A 22,805-nucleotide genomic window follows, 5' to 3' on the forward strand; every position below is an offset into this window, starting at 1 on the left:
GCCAGTGCAAAATAGCAACAGCACAGAAAACATCAATAAAATCTTGCTACCTTGTACCACTTCCTTCTTTCCAGCTGTTGTCACTTACTGTGCAATTTGTCTGGAGCTGTTTTTTTCTCCCTGGCTACATTTTTGTTTCTACAGTCAAATTATATGGAGCACTTCAGGCAAAAGACATTATTTCCTACCAAGTGTTATGAGCTACCATGACCAAATATTCATGCACGTGCTTAAAAACATTCTAAAAACATCTTAAAAAAAACATCTCATCCATTGCATCAAAGAGACAAAAAAGAAAGTAATCAAGTTACCAAAGCAACTCAGATAAGCAGAGCACTGACAGTGACTCACCCGAGTTGGGGTCAGAGTTGCCATCAGCTTCAGTCCTCTTGTCCGGTGAAGCCTGGTCGTAGAATTCGTCCTGCGGCTGAACCAGAGGGAGAGGGTGTGAGATCAGGGTTCCACTACCCACCGGCTCGTGGTCTCCCAGACCACTGTCACTGCAGCTTTCCTGGGAGCCATCAGGGAGGTGAAATGTAACACGGCGCTGGGACTACAAAGAAGAGCACAGGACATGCTGATTAGTGCTCTTCTTTTCTGTTCTCCTAACTCTTTACTTTTTTTTTTTTTTTTAATTATTATTATGACATACAAGCAGAATCCTGGTAATGTTTATGAGGCAATTGTTATTGTCATTTTTGCTTTTTTTTGTTTTTTTGCTTGCTTTTAGAGCAGCCCAGGGAAGATGGCAGGGAGGAGAGCCAGATTTCAAAGGTCTGCACATGCTCATCTGTGAAGTAAGCTTCTCGTAAGAAAGTGATCAGTATACAGTTAGATATATTTCTCATCATTTTAGAAGTGTAATCTATGCAAACTATGTTATGAAAATAAAAGGACATAAGTGCATATTTCTGAGGTTAAAACCTGTATTATCACAGTTCAAACTGGGAAAAGGTCCACCAAATTACACAAACTAGTAAAAATTGTTGACATCTTCCAGGAATAGAAGGATATATAAATACATAACTATAATGACATTTAACTAATATCGATTATCTAACTAATATGGATATTTAATATTGATAACATATCTCTGAAATCACAGTGTCCAGCAAAGAATCACAGAATACAATGATAGTATAATTATCACTCTGGTAAGAGAACTTAAAATAAACAACACATAGTTTGGTCAAACAACACAGTGAATGAGAACCAGAATTTTGAATTTTCCTGAACTTCTCAAAAAAAACGCCCCCCAGTAATCTGAAAGTAAAACAATCAAAAAATAAACAAACAAATCCCCCCCCCCCCGAACCTCAACAACCAACCAACCAACCAAACCAAACCAAACCAAACCAAGCCAACAAAAACCCCAAATCAAACCAACAAAAAACCCCCCAAACAGTTGGTTTAGTTAACCATTATTTATTTTGAAACTCTCTCCTCTGCAGAAGTAACCTGATTTCGTGAATTGTGGCCAAAGATGATACAGTGATTCCCCATGAGCTGAGGAGGTGATAGTACTGCTGCAAATTGTTTAGCAACTGCAACTATGGGATTCATGAAAGGAATATTACGGGTCTTCCTGGATCAAAACACTGAATCTCTGAAGCATCGGAAACAACTAGTTTAACAGTATCTCAAGAGAGTGGTTAAAATAAGCACATCTTCCCACAAAAATGAGTTTCAGCAGCAGGGAGCCTGAGCGATCTGGTTAGCTAGATTGGCTTAGAATAAAGAAGAGATTCACAAAGTTTGCCTTAAACTGGATAACTGTTTAGTTTAGTAGTTATTTTCTTATTAATATTAGTCATCTCAAAGTTATATGTTATATTGATGCCATACACGAGGTATCTTCCACTAGTTACTAATTTTTAAGTAGTTAAAATTGAATGTCCTGTAGTCATCCCAATTCCAAGTAAGTTTTCCTGAAGTTAATACAAAAAGCATCAGGTCCTGGAGGAAAACCTCAAATTAATAGCACTAACTGTATATTTGCTTATTAAAACTATTTGTTAATGGTAATTCCTACCATTTTACATGATGATCAATATCCTCTCCCAGATTTGTTTTTATTCATCTCCCTTGGGTGGACATAGATAGTTGATTAAGTCAATTTTAGATTACTGTGTAATTCAGTATAGATATAAATGTAATATTATTTGCTCTTGGCTGTGATTTCATAATTAGCATTTTGCTTTTAAGTTCCTTTTCTGGCTTCAGGATTAGAATCCAGATGTAGCAAAACCAAACAGATCTTCTGAGTCATTAGTTTGTATTCATTTACATCAGCAGAGGACCCAACTCTATATACCATCAAGAAGAAAACTTTAAGCTCATCCTTTGTTATTTTTTCTTATAACTTTTTCATTCTGGAATTGCCAGCCTGAGCAATTTGTTTTGAATTGCTAGCATGTTCTTTCCCTTCAACAGGAAAAAATAGAAATATACCTAACTGCACAGCTTAATATCTTTTCTTTTTGCATTCATTTTCAGTAACCCAAATTTAGAGATCTGTTTTTCCAAAGTAAGAATTTATGTCACTAGTAAAATCAATAAGAAGCACAGAAAAAGGAGATAATTTTTTAAAACTAAAACAGTCTCTGAGAAAACATGAATGATTGAGAAAATAAACCCTTAAAGTAAGAGAGGAGATGCAAATTTCAATTTAAGATTCTGCAAAATCGTTAAACCCCTGTAATTAATTAAGCACGCAAATAAGCAGAAAAAGTACATAATTACAGAAATGTCCAGTTTAATGAGTAATGTAGTAAAAATACTGATCCTGTGTAACAACAGCTCCTCATACGAGCCAAAATCTGCTCTGACTCTACACTGGCAGGTGACGTGTCAGTAAAATGGCACAGGTCTAACACTAATACTGGCATCTTCTTAGGTCATAGTGCTATACATTTTTAAATCCATACTTTAAATCATGAGGAAAAAAAATATATCAGCTTGACTTTCTGAGCTTCTCACTGAGGACCCCACATATCATAGAGGATTATAAAAAATTCTAAAGGTCACATAAACAGTGATCCAGTTCCACAGATGATGAATGGACAATATGCAGTCCATCAAGAAACTTTAGACTAATCTGTGCCATCAAGACAATAAGGAGAAAAAGCCTTCTATAAAGAGAGACTCAAAGCAAATGCTCAAGCTTAGGCATATCAGATCAATTGCAAGGGAACACTGTCACTCAAGCTACTGAGAGCTTGGGAGGGTGTTAAGTGATGAGTTATGTGGCCACATCCTTGAGCTGCCTCGTCCAGGACCCTCTTGGCCAGTGTCTGGAGCCCAGCCCGAGGACGTGGGATCTTTGCCCAGGCTGAGGGGCACGTCTGCCACTTTCCCCTTTGCACTCCCAAAGTTGCTGTGCTCAGACACACACATGGACACACACACAGAGGACATGGACATGGCTGGTCACAAAGATGGCCACAGACAAAGTGCTGCTTCCAGCATTCCACATTCAGGACTCACACCAGACAAAGGCACAGGCAGCCACATCCCCTCCTCCTCTTGGGCTGGCAGAGGCAGAAGGTCACTAGTGCACCACACAAACTCATTCATGGCATCACTGCCTGGATCCCAGCGCCCTTACCTGACCCACAGGCTCAGCTGGATGCTCACCGCACACACGCAGCACTCACACACTCTTCCCACAGGCACACCACACTTGTGGGTCCCCCCAAATACCAGCATGGACCTTTTGGCTGCCCGATACCCCTGAGCAGACCTGGGGCCTCCTACTCATTGGTTGATTCAGCTTGGAGCTTACTAGTGAACCCACATGCACACCACAGGCACACCCAGTTTGAAGCAGGTACAGACCCAGCAGTCGGCACCCAGTACATGGGCTGTGACCCATGGTCCCAATAGAGCCACTGATGCTGAGCCCTTCATTCATACATTGAATTTCTTTTCTCTACAATAGTACTGGGGACTCTTCATTCAGGAGAAAAGCCTAATATGTGCTTAGACTATGTATTTATCTACTCCCTTATGCTACCAAAGGCAGCTTTGAATTTTTTTTACCTAAAGACAGACTCAAGTTCTTCTGAGTAATGAGGTTTATAGCAGGTACAACATTGTGTCATATGATAACAAGTAATTACAGTTTTAATTATTTTACAACATACACAGGATTATATACAGCATGAGGTAGGTTTATGGTTCAAGTCCACAATGCTTGACCAAAATTGAAAACTAAAATCTGTGACATATTCAATCATAAACCATCATTTGGAGGAAGGTGAATATGGGTTTTCTTCAGGTCTTGAAAAACACCCGGTCTTTACTTTAAATAAGGAAACGTCATGTAACTGTTATGTGAAACTCAAAACTGAAAATTCAGTTGAAATAATACAGGTTTAACCTCTGTCAAAGTAATTTCAGTGTATATTTCAGAACAATCTGAGTCAATAGGTTTTTGAACCTAGGTTGTATTTAAAAATCGGGAAAACATTTGTTATCAGTTATACGGAATCATTATTTTAATCACCTATTTCAGCAGATTCTATAAAGCTCATCGTGGTGAAATATGAATTCACATCAACAAGAGATACAGAGAAAAATTAATTCTGTAACTTAGGTGATGGTGAAGTACAGAAAACTCTGGTGTTGGTAAAAGTATAGTTCAAGTGTAATAGGAACACTTTTTTAACAACCAAAATAATGTCAAGTCAACCACACATGAAACTGCTCTAGCTGCTTCTTTCCTGCTTCAACAAGACCAAACACGTACCTAGTACTTTCTAATAATTGTAATTTTTGAAATTACTGGATATAAGGAATAGCTGTGGTACTTGAAAATGCTAATAAAAATATCAATATTTCATCTTGTATGGAGGAAAGGATGGTAGAGGATGGGGATATTCCTAATCTGATTGATCAGGCACAGAAAAGTAGAACCTGTGCTTGATATTGTATATTGCATTTTTCTTCATAAAAATATTTTATCTGGAGACACTGAAAACATTTAAAAATATATTTTAATAATGGTTTATAATTTTTTCTTTCCTCATATTCTTTGGTCCTATTTTTTCTCACTTCTGTTGTCTTAATATGAGGAATAGAGTGATGCCCAGTGACAGCACAGGTAATAATGGGCACAAACTGAAATATAGGGGGTTCTGAATGTCAGGAAACACTAGTTTACTGGGAGGGTGACTAAACACTAGTGCAAGTGGTCCAGAGAGGCTGTGGAGTCTCCCTACTTGGAGATATTCAAAAGATATTCAAAAGACATCATCCTGGACAATATGTTCTAAGTATCTCCACTTGATCAGGGGCCTTGGACTAGGTGGTCTCCAGAGATCCCTTTCAAGCTCAACCATTCTGTGATTCTGTGAATTCTAATTGAAAATAAAAGAAAATCTAGAAATATCTGGATCAGTTTCATAATTTTTCAGTGCTGAAAAGTACTGAAGTACTTTATTTTTGACAATCCTAGCTGTATCAAATATATTCTTATACCAGAATGTGTCATTTCATCCCATACAAATCTATTGCTTTGGTAAGTGGGATAGACCGTTAAAGACACAATCCAGAAATCCTTACTTAAGCAGCAGAATTGGTAGGACTGGTAGCTCAGCATGGATTACTGGAAAAGGTAGATCAATACCAGTGAGGTCCGGGCACTGCTTGTGAGACTAAGCTTTTTTGCTGCTGTCTTTTTTTCCCAGCAACTATCATATACAGTCAGAAAGAAGGGTGAAAATAGTGTAAGTTATTTTGTTAACCCGAGTGCTGAAGAACTGAAGTAGAAGAAAATAACACCATGTGATATCAAGTGTTTAAAACGTCTTGTGTCAGATGAGTTACTAGCTGTGTTGGAAACAAAACTTTAATGTAGGAAGTATAAACACTAGTTTTCAAAACTGTTCAGTGCTTTCCATTGTCTACCAGCTTCTAAAATACATTTTACTTCAAATTATGTGTTTGAACCAAATAGCGTGTTACAGAAATCTGCATTAGGAGGAGCTTTTGCATGGTGAGATTGTTGTATTCTGAAAACCAGACTTTCAAGCTTTGTACAACTATTATATTGTTTTTGCTAATCGGGGATCCAAGAAATAATTATACTATTGTTCCATTGCTGAATGTCTCACTGGGACAGATTTGGCTACAAATCCTATTCAGTGTTATAAAACAACCTATAATTAAAAAAAAAAAAAAATTCTGTACTGGGTTGTTGCAAATAGAACCTGCTGAATTGCAAGCAACTGAGCTGAGTTTCTGAGTTTACAAATCAGCTGCTTTAAACAAAATGTTATCTTCTCCACTCAGGATAAAGTTAAGAGCCTTCATTTCTGTACCTGATTTTTCAGACAGACAGAAGTCACCAAAACATTTGAATCACAGCAAGTCTAATAAGGCTTTACAGAATCATAGAATTATAGAATAGTTTGGGTTGGAAGGAATCATCAAAGGTCATCTAGTCCAACCCCCCTGCAATAAGCAGGGACATCTTCAACTAGACCAGGTTGCTTAGAGCCCCATGCAGCCTGGCCTTGGAAGTTTCCAGGGATGGGGCATCTGCTACCTTTCTGGGCAACCTGGGCCAGTATTTTACCACCCCTATTGCAAAAAATTTCTTCCTCATTCCTAGCCTGAATCTCCCCTTTTTTAGTTTAAAACTATTACCCCTTGTACTGTCATAACATGCCTTTCTGAAAAGTCTGTCCCCACCCTTCTTACAGGCTTCTTTTAGATACTGAAAAGCCACAATAAGGTCTGTCCAGAGCCTTCTCCAGTCCAAGTCTCCAAGTCTCTCAGCCTGGACTCTGTGTTTGCATATCAGAACATATATATTCAAACATGACATGCCTTCAGTTGTTATTAAGATATTTTAATTTTGGATGTGTGGAGATTTTACATTCACAAAAATTATTTCCCTTTCCTTTCTGAACTACTACGAAATACTTTAATATAACAAAGGAATATTATGAAGGAAAAAACAAAGACAAAACATTCTGGGAATATCTTCCTTATGGAACTACTGTTGATATTGAGGTTTAGAAGAGAAAACTGAAAAAAACAATTTACTTTTATGGAAAATGAACAGGATAATCTATACGACACACTTTAGTGAAACTTCAATCTTGATCATAAATAAAGGTGTCAGCAAAGAAACATATTAAAATAAAATGAAGTGTAAACAATAGACAAATACTCTAAATAACCTGTTAAATGATGATAATGAAGAAGATATTGTTTATGCATAATTTCAAGAAGATATTGTAAGGACAAAATAAAACAACTCGAATAGGGCTTTGTATAATTCAGCTCAGTGATCACATATAAACATGTTTGTTCTTTGTGTTTCACTCAAGCTTACAAAATAATATGAATCTGAGATAAAATCATTCTACTTAGTAAAATCCACCTTTGCTTCTCCCAGATAATCTTGGCTCAACTCTGCTATGTACAAATTGTGCAGTAGATCCCTTCAATTTACCCAGTGAAATAAGGTTATTTTTTTTCTTGGCTATTTTTAAACTAAACTCACTCGTGCAATTCCTATAGCAGTCCTTATTCAACGATCCTACTTGCATCACAGGATTGCTCATTCTCCATGCCTATCTTGATATCTTGCCCACAGAACCAAGATAATGGAGATAGATAAGGTTTCCATCAATCTCTCAGGCTAAACTAAGAATGAAATAAAAGAAAAAGCAATTCATATTGTATCTTCATGCTCTGTCTTCATACTATGCTACCCATAGAAATAACTGGAGTGTTTAGGTATTTACTTGTTTTTAAACCCTAAGGTAACAATGCTGGTGTTGATTTCAGAACGTAATTTGCTGTTACACCAGACATCGTTTTTTATTTCTTCTGCTCAATTTTGCAGTACTAAAAGTTTATAGAAAACAGTAAATTACACTGTAGCATATTAAAAAGGAGCATAAATCTAATCACATATTTCTTTTGCTACTTCGGCTGCAGAGAACTGGCCTTTTCTTCAGGGTGAAAATATTATCAGTTACAGTCTGGTCACTGACTGGAGAGGAAATGACTGCTTGATGGTCACACGCACTTTTAAACATGAGGCACAAACAGCCTCTCTGGTTGGGAGTTGGTTTAATTTTGCAGAGAAAGTAAATTAAGAAAGACCCATAGTCGAATCCTATGGTTTCAGTCATCTTTTGAGGTAATATAATTTTCTTGCGTTGTTTATGTACTGACATTCCTTCATTTCGTTTCTTGAAATTCTAGACTTTGTGCCATGAATTCTTCCTGAGTTTTGTTTGATTTCTATTATTATTTTTTTAATCGAACACTTCAAAGACTGACAAATCTTTAATTGAAGACACTAAACACAAGACTATCATATATTTTAAGTTTTTCCTTCCTAATATCCACTTAGAAGGCAAACAGTTCTCCTAATAAGCATTGTCATTTACCTATGTTTATCTTGACTGCAAGGTAAATTTGACCTAACAGGAAAGTTAAGTGTTACAATTTAATCTAGTTCAAATCAGAATATTATATTGTTCAACTTGGGAGTCTGGTAAAATGCTAATAAATTTTAACCACTTTTGGTGTTAGACCCTGTCCTCTTGAATTAATTGAGACTAAATAAATCAGTTCTAAGCCCACAATTATACAAATTAATATCCCAGAAGCATGGAAAAGGAAGTGGGGAGAAGTGATGGAAACTTCTGTACACAATAAAACATGAAAGAAAATAGCTAGGCGTGCTACCAGTAGATTACCAAGGTGATATTCAGAAATATCATTCACCTAAATGGCTAGATGTCAGTAAATCACAGTTTGTTATATTAATTACGTGTTTGATACCAGAAAGTCTGCAATAAAAAATAAATAAATAATAATAAAAATGTTTGTAGTTAATGAAGAAAGAGAGGCAGCTCTAATGAATACTCATGCCATTCTAAAAAATATAGTATTGTAAAATAACAGTAAAATGCCTTTTGGGGGTGACTACACTCAATCACTGACTATAGATGACTAGTTAAACTTGGGCATATATTAGAACACTTAAGAAAGATCAGTTCCTTTGGGAACTTTGCTCTCATACTCTTTGACAGTAGATAGACATGAAATCCAGAATTTTCAAATTTAAATACCCGGAGTTAACCTACCAGTAAGAAAATGTAGATCTCGCATTATGTTAATAACTATTAAAAACCCCGCTTTAGGTATTAATCACTTGAAATTTTAGTTGCCATTGAGTATTTAGGATACAAGAACCTGATGAAACAGGTCTTGCCAACAAAAGGACATCACATTGACTATGAACTACCTTGTTGCTCTGGCACATTTTATAAGACCTTATTCATATTATAACATACAAAGAAACTCACATATGAAGAATTTAGTTGCAACATAATTATATTTTATGTGATTTTTAGTAATTTAAAGACTTAATTGATCTTCAGTTTATTTGTTTATTTTGATCTTGGTGATTAACTCCTCCTAGCAAGACAGCACTCTATTGAAAAGGCATTGCAGAAGCACTGTAAAAATTATAACAATAACCAGCATAACTTCTCTACACTCTCAGAAATTCTACATTAGTAAAAGCATGTGTTGATCAATAATGTATATGAACTAATAAGATGCAGAAGCAGCTGTTCCTGAAATTTTACAAGTTTCATTATAATAATAAATTTGCCTTGATTTACCTTCTGTGAATTTCATCTGGCTCCGGTAATGTGAACATGGTAATAAAGTTTCTGGGACTTTATCTTAACTATAAATTAAGTTTTAAAATGTGACTAAAACAATTGAGAATATTTTCAATCTGAGGAACATGCTTTATCTGCAGGCTGTTTATATAAAGAACCCTGTTTATCATATTTAATGAGTTACAGGAGTATTCAATTGACTAAGGTTTATTAATTGTGTTGAGTAAACATATATGTGATATTATGTCAATAATCATTCCTAATACTGCATTTTGTCGTTGAAGCTGATAATAACTGTGTTACAGAAGTTCTGTGTATTTATGTTTTCATCACAGGCAGTCACTGTAACAGATGTGCAGAGTTTAGAGTTATGCAGTACCAGGAAGTAGGAAACTTTCTAGTGATCTTCAGGGAAAAAAAAAAAAAAAAAAAAGTGATTCAAAACCTTTAGCATTCTATAGTATGGCATATAACCTTGGAAATCAAGCAGGTCACGGCTCTTGTGTAAAGGCAATAGTGTTTTGTCTGGGGTGACACAGCCCTCACTCTATTTTATAACTAACCTTAGGATTTCAATACCTCATTTTTAATTGTGTGTATAAGAGGAAGAAAAACATACTTCAAAATCCACAAGCTTAGCAACAAATGACCAGCTCTCCACTGGGAAGTTTTGTATCATGGGGCTTTAAAGCAGCCAAATTAACACCGTTTTAAAAGAAAAGAGAAAATTTGAAGCCTTTTGAATGATCACACTCTAAAAAAACAGTGCTCACATTGACATAATGATGTCAATTTTTGCTTTTACTTATGTGAATTTGAGGAAATGCTATTAAGAAAATAATTTTTCTTCTCAAAAAAAGCAAGGATTAATATATGCAGAAAAAACCTAAATTCTCATAAAGAGTCTAAGGATATCTTGTACTAACATGAGGGCAGAGTGAGAGCAAGGAAGGAGGGTCTCAATTTAGGGAAGCTGTAGGGGGAATAGTACACTAGAACATTGTCTCCTGAACTAGTACTCGCGTGTGCAATGGGTATCTGTCAATGACAGCTCACTGGGCTACAATTAATTCTGAGTCATCAGTCATGTCTTCTCCTGCAAGCAGAGAAGGCAGAAACAGCAGCAGCATCGCCCTTTGAGGATAAGACCTTTTACATGCTATGATTCTAGAAAGCAGTTGTACATCTATTAACACAATAGACACTATAGCTGTCACATTAGATAAATGGATCCACGCTGGAAAAGCTGAAAGTGGGCATGATTGTCAAGGATAATACGATTAAGCTGATGCATCCTGGGAAAGAAGCAATTTCTATTATATTTTAATGTTGAAAGTAACGTTATTATCCCAATCAATTGCACATGCTATAAGTCAGTTAAAACACCCCTGTTAAAACATATCTGCATCTCTACCAGAAAAACAACTAGACAATAATGTATTTGTACCATTAAAAAACTATGTTATGTTACCTGGGACAGCATCTCCTTAAGAACCTCTTTCGTAAGAGCAGATTTCTAAATTTTATTTTACTTTTTCTTATAGTGAACTCCCAAAACTTTGGAGTTTTCATTTTGCATATGCAAATACATGTTACAAAAAGATAAGAAAAACCCCAACAACAACAGCAACGAAAACCCCACAAACAAACAAACAAAACCTTAAAACCACCACCACCACCAAACCAACCAACCAACCAACCAACCAAGCAAGCAACTTAAAAAAACTCCACAGCTTTTCACTTAGGATTCTTCAGAAAACAACACAAATCACAGCAAAGACTGACTACAAATTCTTCTTCCAGCACATATAACACATATGTACATCTGCCTGGTCCTATTTATGGTGTCAAAGTTTGGAATACTAAATCACAGACAATGTTAGGAATTCCAGTGGCTCAATAGGTATTTTTGTTTTGATAATGGGTCTTTAATTCCTGTGCCATGTTGACAACTGGGGCAAATCTCTGCTACGTGAAATTATATACGCAAATAAAATACAAAATGAAGAGTAACCATATTAAGGTGTTTCGACACAGAGATTTCTAGAGAAAAATATAGATTATGGTTCAGCAGCTTAGCCAGAAAGAAAAGTAAAACCTCATTTATTAATAAATAAGATGAAAAGAAGGAGAATAAAGAAGGCCTTTTTGCAAGGAAATCAGCTACACAGAGAAGACAGTGGTAGTACTGTACTATCAGAACGGCAGATGCTCTTACAGGAGTAGTACTGTTAGAGTAATTAGTTAGAAATGTGTTTTCTGCTGGCCTCAAAGAAAAGTCAAATGAGAGCTGATGAAAATCACTATTATTATTAGACTTCATCTAATTTTCAGTATTTTCCATAAATTACATATGGTATGTTCTTGACACATAAAAAGTTACAGGAAAAACAAGAACTCTGACTACTTGGATAGTTTTAGAAATAGTTGCTAATGCCATCCCCTCAGAATAGACTTTTCTTAGGCAAACTGACAAGCAGAAAGCTTTTGTTTCTCATTTTATTTTATACAACAATATTATTTTAAATAAAAGAATAAAAACCACAGAGGCACAAAGCAATGAAATTGCACTTCACAAAAATATTGTAAAGGTATATGCACATGTTCTATGTGTCTTCATATTCCAGAGAATATTAGGAAAAAAAAAAAAAGTTAACATGATTGTATCTAACCCAATGGTTTATAAGTATTGTGGTTATAATATGACATGTGCTATGTTACCTTACTACCTATCTACAGAACAGACAGGATACATTTCTGAGTGAAAATACAGCTTTAGAACAATTACTAAATTGATTATATCTACTTATGGGCAAATTGCACTCAGTTGCATTGTTTAAATATCAATTTCTCACATAGTAGTAGATCAGGATAATTTCTGATATATAATATTATGACAGCTGGAAGAAAATGTATGGTGGTACTTCAGATTTAAGATGTTGTCAGACTATAGAATCCATCGCAGAGCTCAGTGCCTGTGAAAGCCACCTTATCTTAGTTTTCACAGATCGACAAGGCATTTACAGAATGCATCCAAACCTCCTGGTTTGATCTTTATCATTGAGAGATCACAGATATGGGAGGAACATAAAAGGAACAAAAAGTTGGGTGATAACTAGTCAAAAATGTCAGATAACCACACCTACTTCAACAAGAACCTGAAAATGTAATTTTTTTTTAGAGAGAATGAGCAGAGGAAGAAGATATCATTACTGCAATATAGTTAATATAAAAACCAGTGAAAACAGTAAGCTAAGCAACTTCAAGGCTGAGAAAATTATCGGAAATTGAGGCTTTAATAATTGTTCACAGAGTTTTGAATTTCATTTCTATAAGGAATAAACATGGACCTAACCTAGAATTTAGTAAAGTCACTGGAAATTTTCTCACTAATATAAATTGGTTTAGGATTGGCCTAGCAGCATCTTCATGAGCCCTAAAGCTAATAAAATCCCGTTTTTCTTGTCATCTAACAGTAAATGTTCTGAATGTTTCTGACTTTAGCAACCTTTATAATCTCAATTGCGTTACTCACAAATATTTTTTGTACTGAAAACAGTCATCACACGTAATCTACTTCTTTGCCTTGTAGTGTTGGACTTTCCAGTGTGTGCTAATAAATGTTCTTTAAGTATAAAAAATCAAATCCAATTAGGACTTCTTAAACAAGCTTTAAACACATTAAATAATCACTTAGGTTTGACATTAAGTGTTTTGTGTGCCAGTATTTTGTGTGTGTGTGCGGATATCCCCGTGACTGAACTTCTTAAAATCAATTAAATATATGTTATTTTAATAGCTTATCTCTCCAGTTTCTAAATGGAGATCAAATTCTTATGTGTAATTAATGAACTATATATGAAGCATGCCCTCAAATTCTAAATTGTACAACAGTCAAAAAAATGTAGTCAAAAATTGTGCTGCAATAAAAGCAGGGTTGGCATTTTGATATGAAATGATAGGCATGTTTCATTAAAGGCCAAATACTGCATTTATTCTTCAGAAGGTAATAGAGGGCTTGCACTACAATAAGAATTGCTGCCTTCACCGACAGGTAATTATTCAATTAATACCTCTATTATGCAAAGACAGAACAGCCAAACTACTAAAGTGTCAAGCACACATCACATTCAGCCAGACTAGTCCTCACATACATGTAGGTTATAGAATAGCCATAAAAGTCCCACTCAGCACAGATATAATACCTTTGCTCCTTAAAATGACAACAGCTGTAACAATGTACAGGAGGGTAACAGTAGCTAGGCTAGTTACATCAGTGGTTTTGGTATCAGGCATTTCTCTGAAAGACTTCCTGGAACTGGGGAAAAAAAGCATTTAAGACTACATTTGGATAAGTGGTTATTACAAAATTTGCTTTTTCCATGTTAATAGTAATAGATAATATTTATTGTAACTAGTTTTATTGAAAGGAATACAATCTAAATGATTAAATACTTCATTCTACATCTAATGTAAACAAGAGCATAAAACATATATATATATATATATATATATAAAATAGATTATAGAAGTGTCTTGTGTGCACTTTGAAAAATGCCAGAGGGTATGGTCTATGCTCTGTAGAGGCAAGGTCATTTCTGATTATTTCTTAGGAAAATGCATAGTTCAAAATCCCTAGAATTGAAACGACAGATAATGTGTTTTGACTAGCAGTCCTAATAACAACATAAAACCAATAAAAGTAACAAAAATAATAAAACTGTTTGTAGTTAACTTCATAATGAGGAAGCCAAATATTTCCCACACTAGGAAAAAATTGATATGGTACATGCCCTGGGTTGACAGATGGAAGGAAAAGAAAGACAGATGTGCTCTAATTTCTTGATTTATTTTCCTTTTTTTTTTTTCATAAGATGACTATAAAGCACAGATGAAACTGCTTTCTCAATAACACTGGCTGCAGATATTCAACAAAGCAATAATGCCCAATATCCTTTAGGACTTTGCCCGCTAGTATCATCCCCAATGATATTCAGTAACAAGCAAAATGACTAACAGCTGGCACTTTCCTTAGAAATGGCAAAACACCAACCAGGTCCAGTTTGTGCAGCTCTTGTAGAGGGGACCATCTGGAATGCTAGCCTGAATCTTAATGATTAAAATCAGGGGCCAGGTCAGACAAGTAACATCTTAAAGAATTCATAATTCTGAGTTTCTAAGCTAAACTGAAAATGACAGAACAGTGAACATGTGAGAGGATATAAGGGGTCGTTCTCACCCAGGGGACAGAGGGTGATCATGTGGTTAAAGTACAGGACATGGAGCTAGAAGACTGACTCTGTGACAGATTTCATGAGTAATAAAATGTAAGTCACTGTAATCAATAGAAAGCTTCCCATTAGAGTCAGAATAGGTACCAGGGATCTGTCTTCCAGGCACTGGAAACCCCCTGACAGTGGCCAGCTTCTGTCAGCTGCCAGTGATGTCAAACACTCAACATTTTTGCTTATTGATAAGTGGGGAAGATCATTGTCTTTTTTCAGCTAGGCATGATGCTTATGAAAGCTAACTTGATATTTACAAATAAATTTAAGATGCTCAGATGGCAAAGATATTGCAAAGAATAAATATTTTATTATTTTATATTTTGAGGTAGAAGAAATACATTTATAATTTCCATTTACTTGATTATAAAAGGCCTAACACTGAGCAGGTGAAGGATGGAAGAGTTGCACTGTGAGAGGTAATACTCAAATAACATAGGAAAGAATGTTCCCCTACAAAATTTCCAATCTGACTGAAGACTGAATGAAGTAAAGACAACAAGAGAGCCACGGGGAAATAACAAAGGTAGCAGTAACAGTTCCATATGATTGCTATGGTTAGCGATGTGACCTACTTGATGGATCTAAATCATTATGCTTTCTGCTTGTTGTGTGGACATATTTTCCTCCTATTTAAAAAAATAAATAAAAACCAGCAGCAGCAGGTTTTCCTTTGCTTCTTTTCATAACCTACTGCTGTTTTCTTTACTCTCCTAATTTTGAATGATGAATTTTACTTTAAGATATTCTTTTTCATGTTATTATTTTTAAAACAATAAGAAATAAAAACTATTTATATTCCTCTCCTATTTAGACATTCCCTTGTAAAATCCAGTAGTCATCTACCTGCAAACAGCTAGGGCATCTTTGCAAAAATAAATATAGGAAGACTCATTTTTCTAAGTAATGGTGAGAACAGAATTTTCTGCATAAACATTTCTAATAAATGGTTGTGAAAATCCCTAAATATGACTTTTGCAGTAATTACAGGAGTTGTTTTAATCTTAGAAGAGGTCATTAGTCTGTGATACCACTCAGCTCACTGTGTTCTTAGGCTATCCTTTACTGATACTTTAAAGATATTTTCAACTAAAATGTCTTCAAATATATATTAAAAAAAAAAAAAAAAAAACAAAAACCTGAAGTGATACAATACCACACATGAGCAATTCAAGTGAAATCATAGAACAACTAATTTCTGAAAAATTATTATTTTATAAATAATGATGTGAAACTCCTCCAAACCAGCAACTCAGAAACTGCTTTAATCAACCCTACTTTCTGTCTGAACTCAAATATGATAAATGTGCATAGTGTGCCAGCCTCCAGAATGAATATTTCAAACCATACCAGTGACAATTTTCACTGATATCTAGCACAAAACTCCTCTATGTTTACTTGCAATTGTGTTTAATTTCATATTGAGATGATTAATCAGAGTAAATATCTTTATTTTCTGCTGTTTTAACTTCAAGAAATGATCTGTTCAGTTTTTATCCTATTATAAGGTTTGTTACAAACATGAGAAATAATTAACACTGGGTTTAATGTGTGAATGCCATAGAGCTGAAGTAATTGCACTCAAGGTCTGCTAACTTTTTAATCAGGCATTTGGTTGCAAGCTGCTCATGATTGATTCTGAGAGAAAAACTAACACAATCTATGCAGCAAAAGCAGGTGTGCCAAAAAAGCAGATATGTTGGCAAAAACCAATGAAAGAGTCTAGAGGGTAAAAGAAGCAAAAACTAATAGAAATATTTTCTTAAAAGACTTTTGCTTGAGATCCAGACATAACTGAGTGAAATTAATTGAGGCAAATGAGCATAGAGATAGTTTTTTGACCAAAATAATTAAGAAATATGAACAGCAAAACCACAAAAGCTCAGCATAGAGAAGACTTGCCAGTCAGAATCTTAGTGAGCAGAATAATTAGATTGGGGAGTTGAAATTTTCACATGTATTTTGCTAAATAAATAAAGAAATACCATGAGAGGTTTCTGGAATTACAATTAGAACACTTACTATTCTCAGCATTTATGCTTTGTTTTGGAGAAAAGAACAGATCCATTTTTATTTCTATTCACTGAACATATATTTTTTTTCTTTCCTGTTATAAATCTATTCTCCATGATTAAGAGATTCCTGAATTCAGAAGTGTTAAACAGCACAATACTGCATGGACTTATAAATTACGTGTGCTGATGAAGGCTGTGGCTACACACACATACATCTATAGAATCACAATCATGTCAAAGTAAGTGTATCCACTTGCAAGAATATAATCTAAATGAACACTGCATGCTTACGTCACTTTTCAAGTAAAAATGCCCGTTCATCGTTCATATACAGTACTTTAATGGTAAACTCCTTTCAGGATTGATCTCAAGGAAAATTTTATTAGGTTTATATGTTTGCATACCACCTTTGAGGTTTGTGGTTTTACTTTTTCAACAATAGCTTTAACTAAATCTTCTGTGTACCTGATTTGAGTGATTTTGGTACACTTCTATACAAAATCCGTAGTTTATATAAACTTGTATAGTAGTTCTGCATCAGGATCTTGACCAAACTCCCCAAAACTTCAGACTAGAAATAGAAAGCCATATTAATAAAAGGTTTTGATGCTTGTTAGTGCAAATCAGGAAAGAATCTCATTTGTGAACCAGAAAGCACCATACATTTTAGAGGTGGTGGGGAAGGTAATGCAAGAAGTTTAGAAGGTTTATTTCACAGTTATATCTGGAAAACTTGTACAAATAACACTTTTAAAAAGACTGAAAAGTGACAGGATTGAGCTGAAATGCAGGCATTTCTAAATGAAAAATATTTTGCAAAATTCTAATCTGTTTGCCTAGAAACAATTTCCCTGTACACTGCAGAAACAGCTTTTCTATCTTTTAGGCATACTTTGATGAAGAAATGACTAATATGTCAGCTTCCATGCCCTGCTACTTCTAAGGCAAAGCCGGCAGTTATGACTTAGAATGAGATTAATATGTTATACTAAAAGTAAGGGTATCTCAACATTGTTCTAAAGCCTTTTGTTTCCATTTTTGTGGTCTTTTTTAGACAAGTGAATCCTTCCAAGTACAAGATGTATTAAATAACTTAGACAGTCCCAGTGTACAGAATCCCACATCAAAACACCTGGATCCAACATCATCACTGCAAATTCTTTTAGAGCTGGCTGAGTACAGAAGTGGTAGGATATCAGAAGCTTTAATCATTGCCTTATTTGCTTTAATCGATAACATTGTCTATTCTCATATTGTTTATCAACACTTGAAAACAGCAAGTTGCAGCAGCTTGGGTGCCAGCAGAGCAAAACAGCAACGATAGCTTCTAACTAAAGCAGATGACTTGAGATGCCTAGAAGTTTTTCTCTCTTCCAGTGCCTAAGTGGTAGTGATTATGTGAAGCAATACCCAGTTCAATGGCTGCTATCTTGCCTTGAGATAAGTATGGAAGAATAGTCACATATTTGTGAATCTGCCAACACTCCAATGACAGCTTCTCTCTTTCGCCTTCCCTCTAACAGCTATCACTCTGTCACTCTGCTGTCTGTCATCTGCAGGTGAAGGGTTTTACAGAAATGAAAGGCAGTGGTCTGGCACAGGGCCACCCACACATTCTCACAAAGAGACCCTTAATCATAAGGGACTTTCACATCTCTCTGATCTGGGAGCAATTCAGGATAGATGCCAGAAGGAAAAAGAAGAGAGAAACCAGCATTTGAAAATTCCCTCAGTGGCTTAATAATACGGCTGAGATGGCTTTTGCCAGATTGAACAGACATACTCCTTTAGACCCTAAATATTGCTCTGAAACTAATTCACCAAGCATTGTCCAGAGTTTAACAGGGGTTGAGATACCGACAATCAAACTTTGAAGTAATTCTTCGAATTCCAGTGAAGCTGGCTGCAGAGACAGCTAGAATATTCAGGTCTTTCCAGGCCAAGGAGAGAGAGGGTAGTTTGATTTCTTTGCAATTGTTGTCTTTAAAGGACTTGGACATAGCAGTTCCAACACAACAGGTTATTTCTAAAATGCTTTAAAGTAAAGGATAGGTGTGGGAGGTAGTGAACTAGTTGATATTTTTGAATGGTGCTTACATTCAGCACAGCATTCTGACACTTTAGGAGAACACTAGAGAAGCTGCAATACATTAGTGAAGCCTGACCGGGTAAAGATCTTCCTTCAGTTGCCATTTTGTTTTGAAGTAATGAGAAAGGTACAGGCAATGGAGGATTTCGAGGTGAGGATTCTATCTGATACTCACATGAATTATCATGGTATGCAATCCTCTAAGTGATGTCAAAAATACAAACTTTAACTGTGTATAGGCAGAAAAAAAATCTTAGAAGCAGCATTTTTTGAAAGTGTCTAATGTTTTAGCTTCCTGCATGCCAATACGCACCTATGTAACTCCTTTGAGATACACTCAGATGTTAAAAGAGCCCATTTGCCTATCTATGTTCATTCAGTTGAACACTCAGCAGGATCACTTTCTTGTGATGTTCCTAGTACTTGAGCTAATTTCATTACACTCTGTGAGATATTCATCATAAAGAAATATCAGGATATCAAAATGCAATGTAATACTTAATTCTAGTCCACTTATATGAGTGAATCAAATTAATGTCAATCTGGGAATTTGTTCTGAGTTATTAGTGAATATATTCACTCCTTCCAGGCCCTTATCAGCTTCTGCAGAATCTAAGCTTTTTAAAAAATTCTGAAAAGAAGTCTCAAAACTATAAAATGAATGAAAGTAATGTGGTGCTTGCTTTCTAAATCAGCAGACAGACAGCTGGAGTGCCACTCCTGTAACCCGAAGATTTGACAGACTGCAGCAGAGTTAAAACTGACAAGAGTCTTCTGTCATATTTTCCTGCTGCTATTCAAAACTCTCTGAGCAGTAGGAGACCGATGAGAAGGAGGTTAATTTTTCTCTGCAGCAGTTTAGACTATGGAAGACTGAAGAAAGTAAATACTATAAGACTACTTCATTCCTGTAAATTGCAGCACATGTGGTTTGGGAGAGATGAGTTAACAAGGCAGCTACTTTTTTCTGCCAGACTTCATAATGTCTCCAAACGTGTTTGGGTAGTTGGTTTGGTTTATTTAAATTCCTAGATTTCCCTCCTTTTAACAGGAAAAATTCAGGAAAACAACCCTGAATGTCACTTTTAATGCATTACATTGTTCCAGAATACAGTCATTTATGGAGAAACAATACACCTTTTGGAGCAATATGCAAGAAGCAATCGTTAGACTGCCATACAGATATGAGCTAGATCTCCACAGAGGATGCAAGGTGTGTATACTGCAACCAGGGAAGTGGCAAGGAAGCTGAATCTAGAAACAAAAGATTTACAGAAGAGATGACTGAAACTGGACAGAAAAAGGAGGATTGGAGTTAGGGAAGCAGTCTGAAACTTGTAGGTAGGAAAGAAGAATGAAATGAATGACAGCACAAAGGTAGTGGGTAAGACCAAGGCTGTAAGACAAGCCAAGGACAAAATATGAATAGGGATCCATTCTTCTTTACCAGTGGGACAAGAGGAAGGTGCTGAAAAGAAGAAGATGTTACAACGAATTGAGAGAAAAGCCTCTAGCTGGCCTGCACAGTTAGGACTAGGAAATGAATAGAAGAGACAAGGAGAAATCCACTGAGAAAATAAACTATCTAAGAGAAAACACTCTGATTGACTGCAGTAGGACAAAACTCTTCTGGGAATGAAGAAAATTCAGTGCAGAATACTAATATAATGATCAGAAATTTATTTGCTTCAAATCTAGGCATTAAAATACGTAGGCTAAAGGATTAAAAACACATCCTCTGGAAAAATCTGTATGACGAACTCTACTCTGAATTAGATTTTGTCGTTCCCTTCACCACATAAAATATGTACATGGTACTAGGGAAATTGTTATAACTTCTACAAATGACTAAATAGGGAGAAAATAATAGGTTACTTTCCAAGACAGTGGACAGAAATAGGCATTTGCCAAGGATGCCAAGTTTAAGACATCATCCTTAAGATGGGATGAATGACTTCCTGTCAGTGCTACTTATTTGCTGTTGACTAAACCCAATGTCTACATGACCTCCTCTAAGTAAGATGAAATGTTACTGAAGTCAGGTAATTTCACCTTTAGTTTCTGTTCTTTATTTCCTGAATTATTAATTTAGGGTCTGAGAGTTGAGATCATGCATGCAACAGTGGCTTATGCTCCACTTCTTCAAAGCCACAAAGGGTACTAATATCCTTTGATTCTGCGCTGAAGAATAAATACGTCAATATTTGCAAGGCATTCAGATACAGTAGAGATAAATGTCATAGCAAATTCCATGAGAAAATTAATAGCTTTGTTTTCAAAACAGCATTTGAACACTGCAACAAATCACATCAACATATAGTGAACAACAAGGAGAAAGGCAAACTCTGCAGTTAGCGCATTAACATGGACTGAATATTTTGTGCAGGACCAAGGACCAAGGACCAAGATTTTTCTGGAAATAATGATTAATATATGATCAGCTAATTAAAGACTATTGTAATTCCTGCACACAAGGGGGCTGAACTGAGTTTCCAGTAGCAACATCAATACTAGTTTCTGAGTGGTAGGTTCTGCAACACTAAAATTATGATTAAATGTACTTTTCTCCTAGCAGATATACCACAGCATCTTGTGAACAGGTAGGGAGAAAAGATGTTGTCAAGACATCCACACAAGTATGAGATTTAGTCTTGTTAGGGGGAAGAAGATCAAAGTAATTGGAAACAATCTATGCTTTCTATAAAACTTTTTCAATCATCTTTGCCAAGTAATTTAAAATCTTTTGGAAATGTGGTTCTTTTTTGTTTGTTTGTTTTTGTTTTTGTTTTTTTTCTGTTTGTTTTATTTATACCCTTTTTATCTTAGCCCAGGAGTTTTAATTGCTTCTCTTCTTTATGAATTAAAAACAAACTGACACTACGAAAGACATTCAAGTTTCTGTTTTTCTTTCTGCCTGTTAAAGCCCTCACCGAAACCCACTATTTTTTACCTTACTTCCATTAAGCTAAACACATATTTGTTTGACATTCCCTCACATTTTTCAGCACTCACTGTCTGGTTTCTATTTATAGCTCTCATGGATCGCTTCTACAAAGGCTTACTTGGCTCAATTTGTATGCTAGTCTAACTGGCAAGAAACAACAGTGTTCAGGACTGACACTCTCCTCTCTTTGGAGAGAAAGCCGCTGTGAAAAGTGAACCTATGCACACAGTCATTGAGAAATCTGAAAGTGCTGTGATTGGAAGTGACAATGTGGCTTGCTTAGTGAAGATTTGTTTTGAATGTACAGCTTCACAATTATTTACTAATTAAAAATGTTTTACCACAGAGAAACCTGTTGAGATTTGCCTCTTGTTTCCCGGGGTGCAGGAGCATGAAATCATGGATGAATGAGCTATAGCACCATAATTTGCTTCTGTCAGTTTAAATGAAAAGGTCTGAAATGAACTGGTAAAATTAGTTTACAACATTTTTTTTCCCACCGGTAAATGCAATTTAATTTTGTGGTAAACTGTAAAATCATACCCAGCTTTCACAAGTTTCTAATCTTACACCAGACAGCAGAATTATTTGCCCTATACTCTGTTCCATGCACTTTTTACACTGGGGAAATGAAGGTATCAACTAATTGATGCTGAATTCCCAACATTCAGCATTGAAAAGAAAAGTCACTTGCATGTGGATAAGGCCAAAATACACCTATGCACACAGGCAGCTCCTACTCTTCACTTTGTCTCCTCTTTAATACATAGTAGGCAAAGGCTGTTTTATTCTGATGTTTACTATGTTGAA

The 22,805-nt window shown here is 35.6% G+C and overlaps 1 protein-coding gene across 6 annotated transcripts in view; it reads right to left on the reverse strand.

The window, feature by feature from the left end:
- PCDH9 (protocadherin 9) overlaps positions 1–22,805 on the reverse strand; it is a 678,879-nt gene that overhangs the window by 244,036 nt on the left and 412,038 nt on the right. For 4 of the 6 annotated variants that reach the window (XM_071806027.1, XM_071806020.1, XM_071806039.1 and 1 more), the window contains one exon: positions 352–427. In XM_071806027.1, coding sequence (XP_071662128.1) covers positions 352–427 — 76 coding nt within the window. Of the gene's footprint in view, positions 1–351; positions 554–22,805 lie in introns of all 6 variants that reach the window. The other 2 variants (XM_071806015.1, XM_065834000.2) reach the window with 1 other exon arrangement.

The sequence above is a fragment of the Patagioenas fasciata genome, chromosome 1 (genome assembly GCF_037038585.1).
Source record: "Patagioenas fasciata isolate bPatFas1 chromosome 1, bPatFas1.hap1, whole genome shotgun sequence".
Lineage (NCBI taxonomy): Eukaryota > Metazoa > Chordata > Aves > Columbiformes > Columbidae > Patagioenas > Patagioenas fasciata.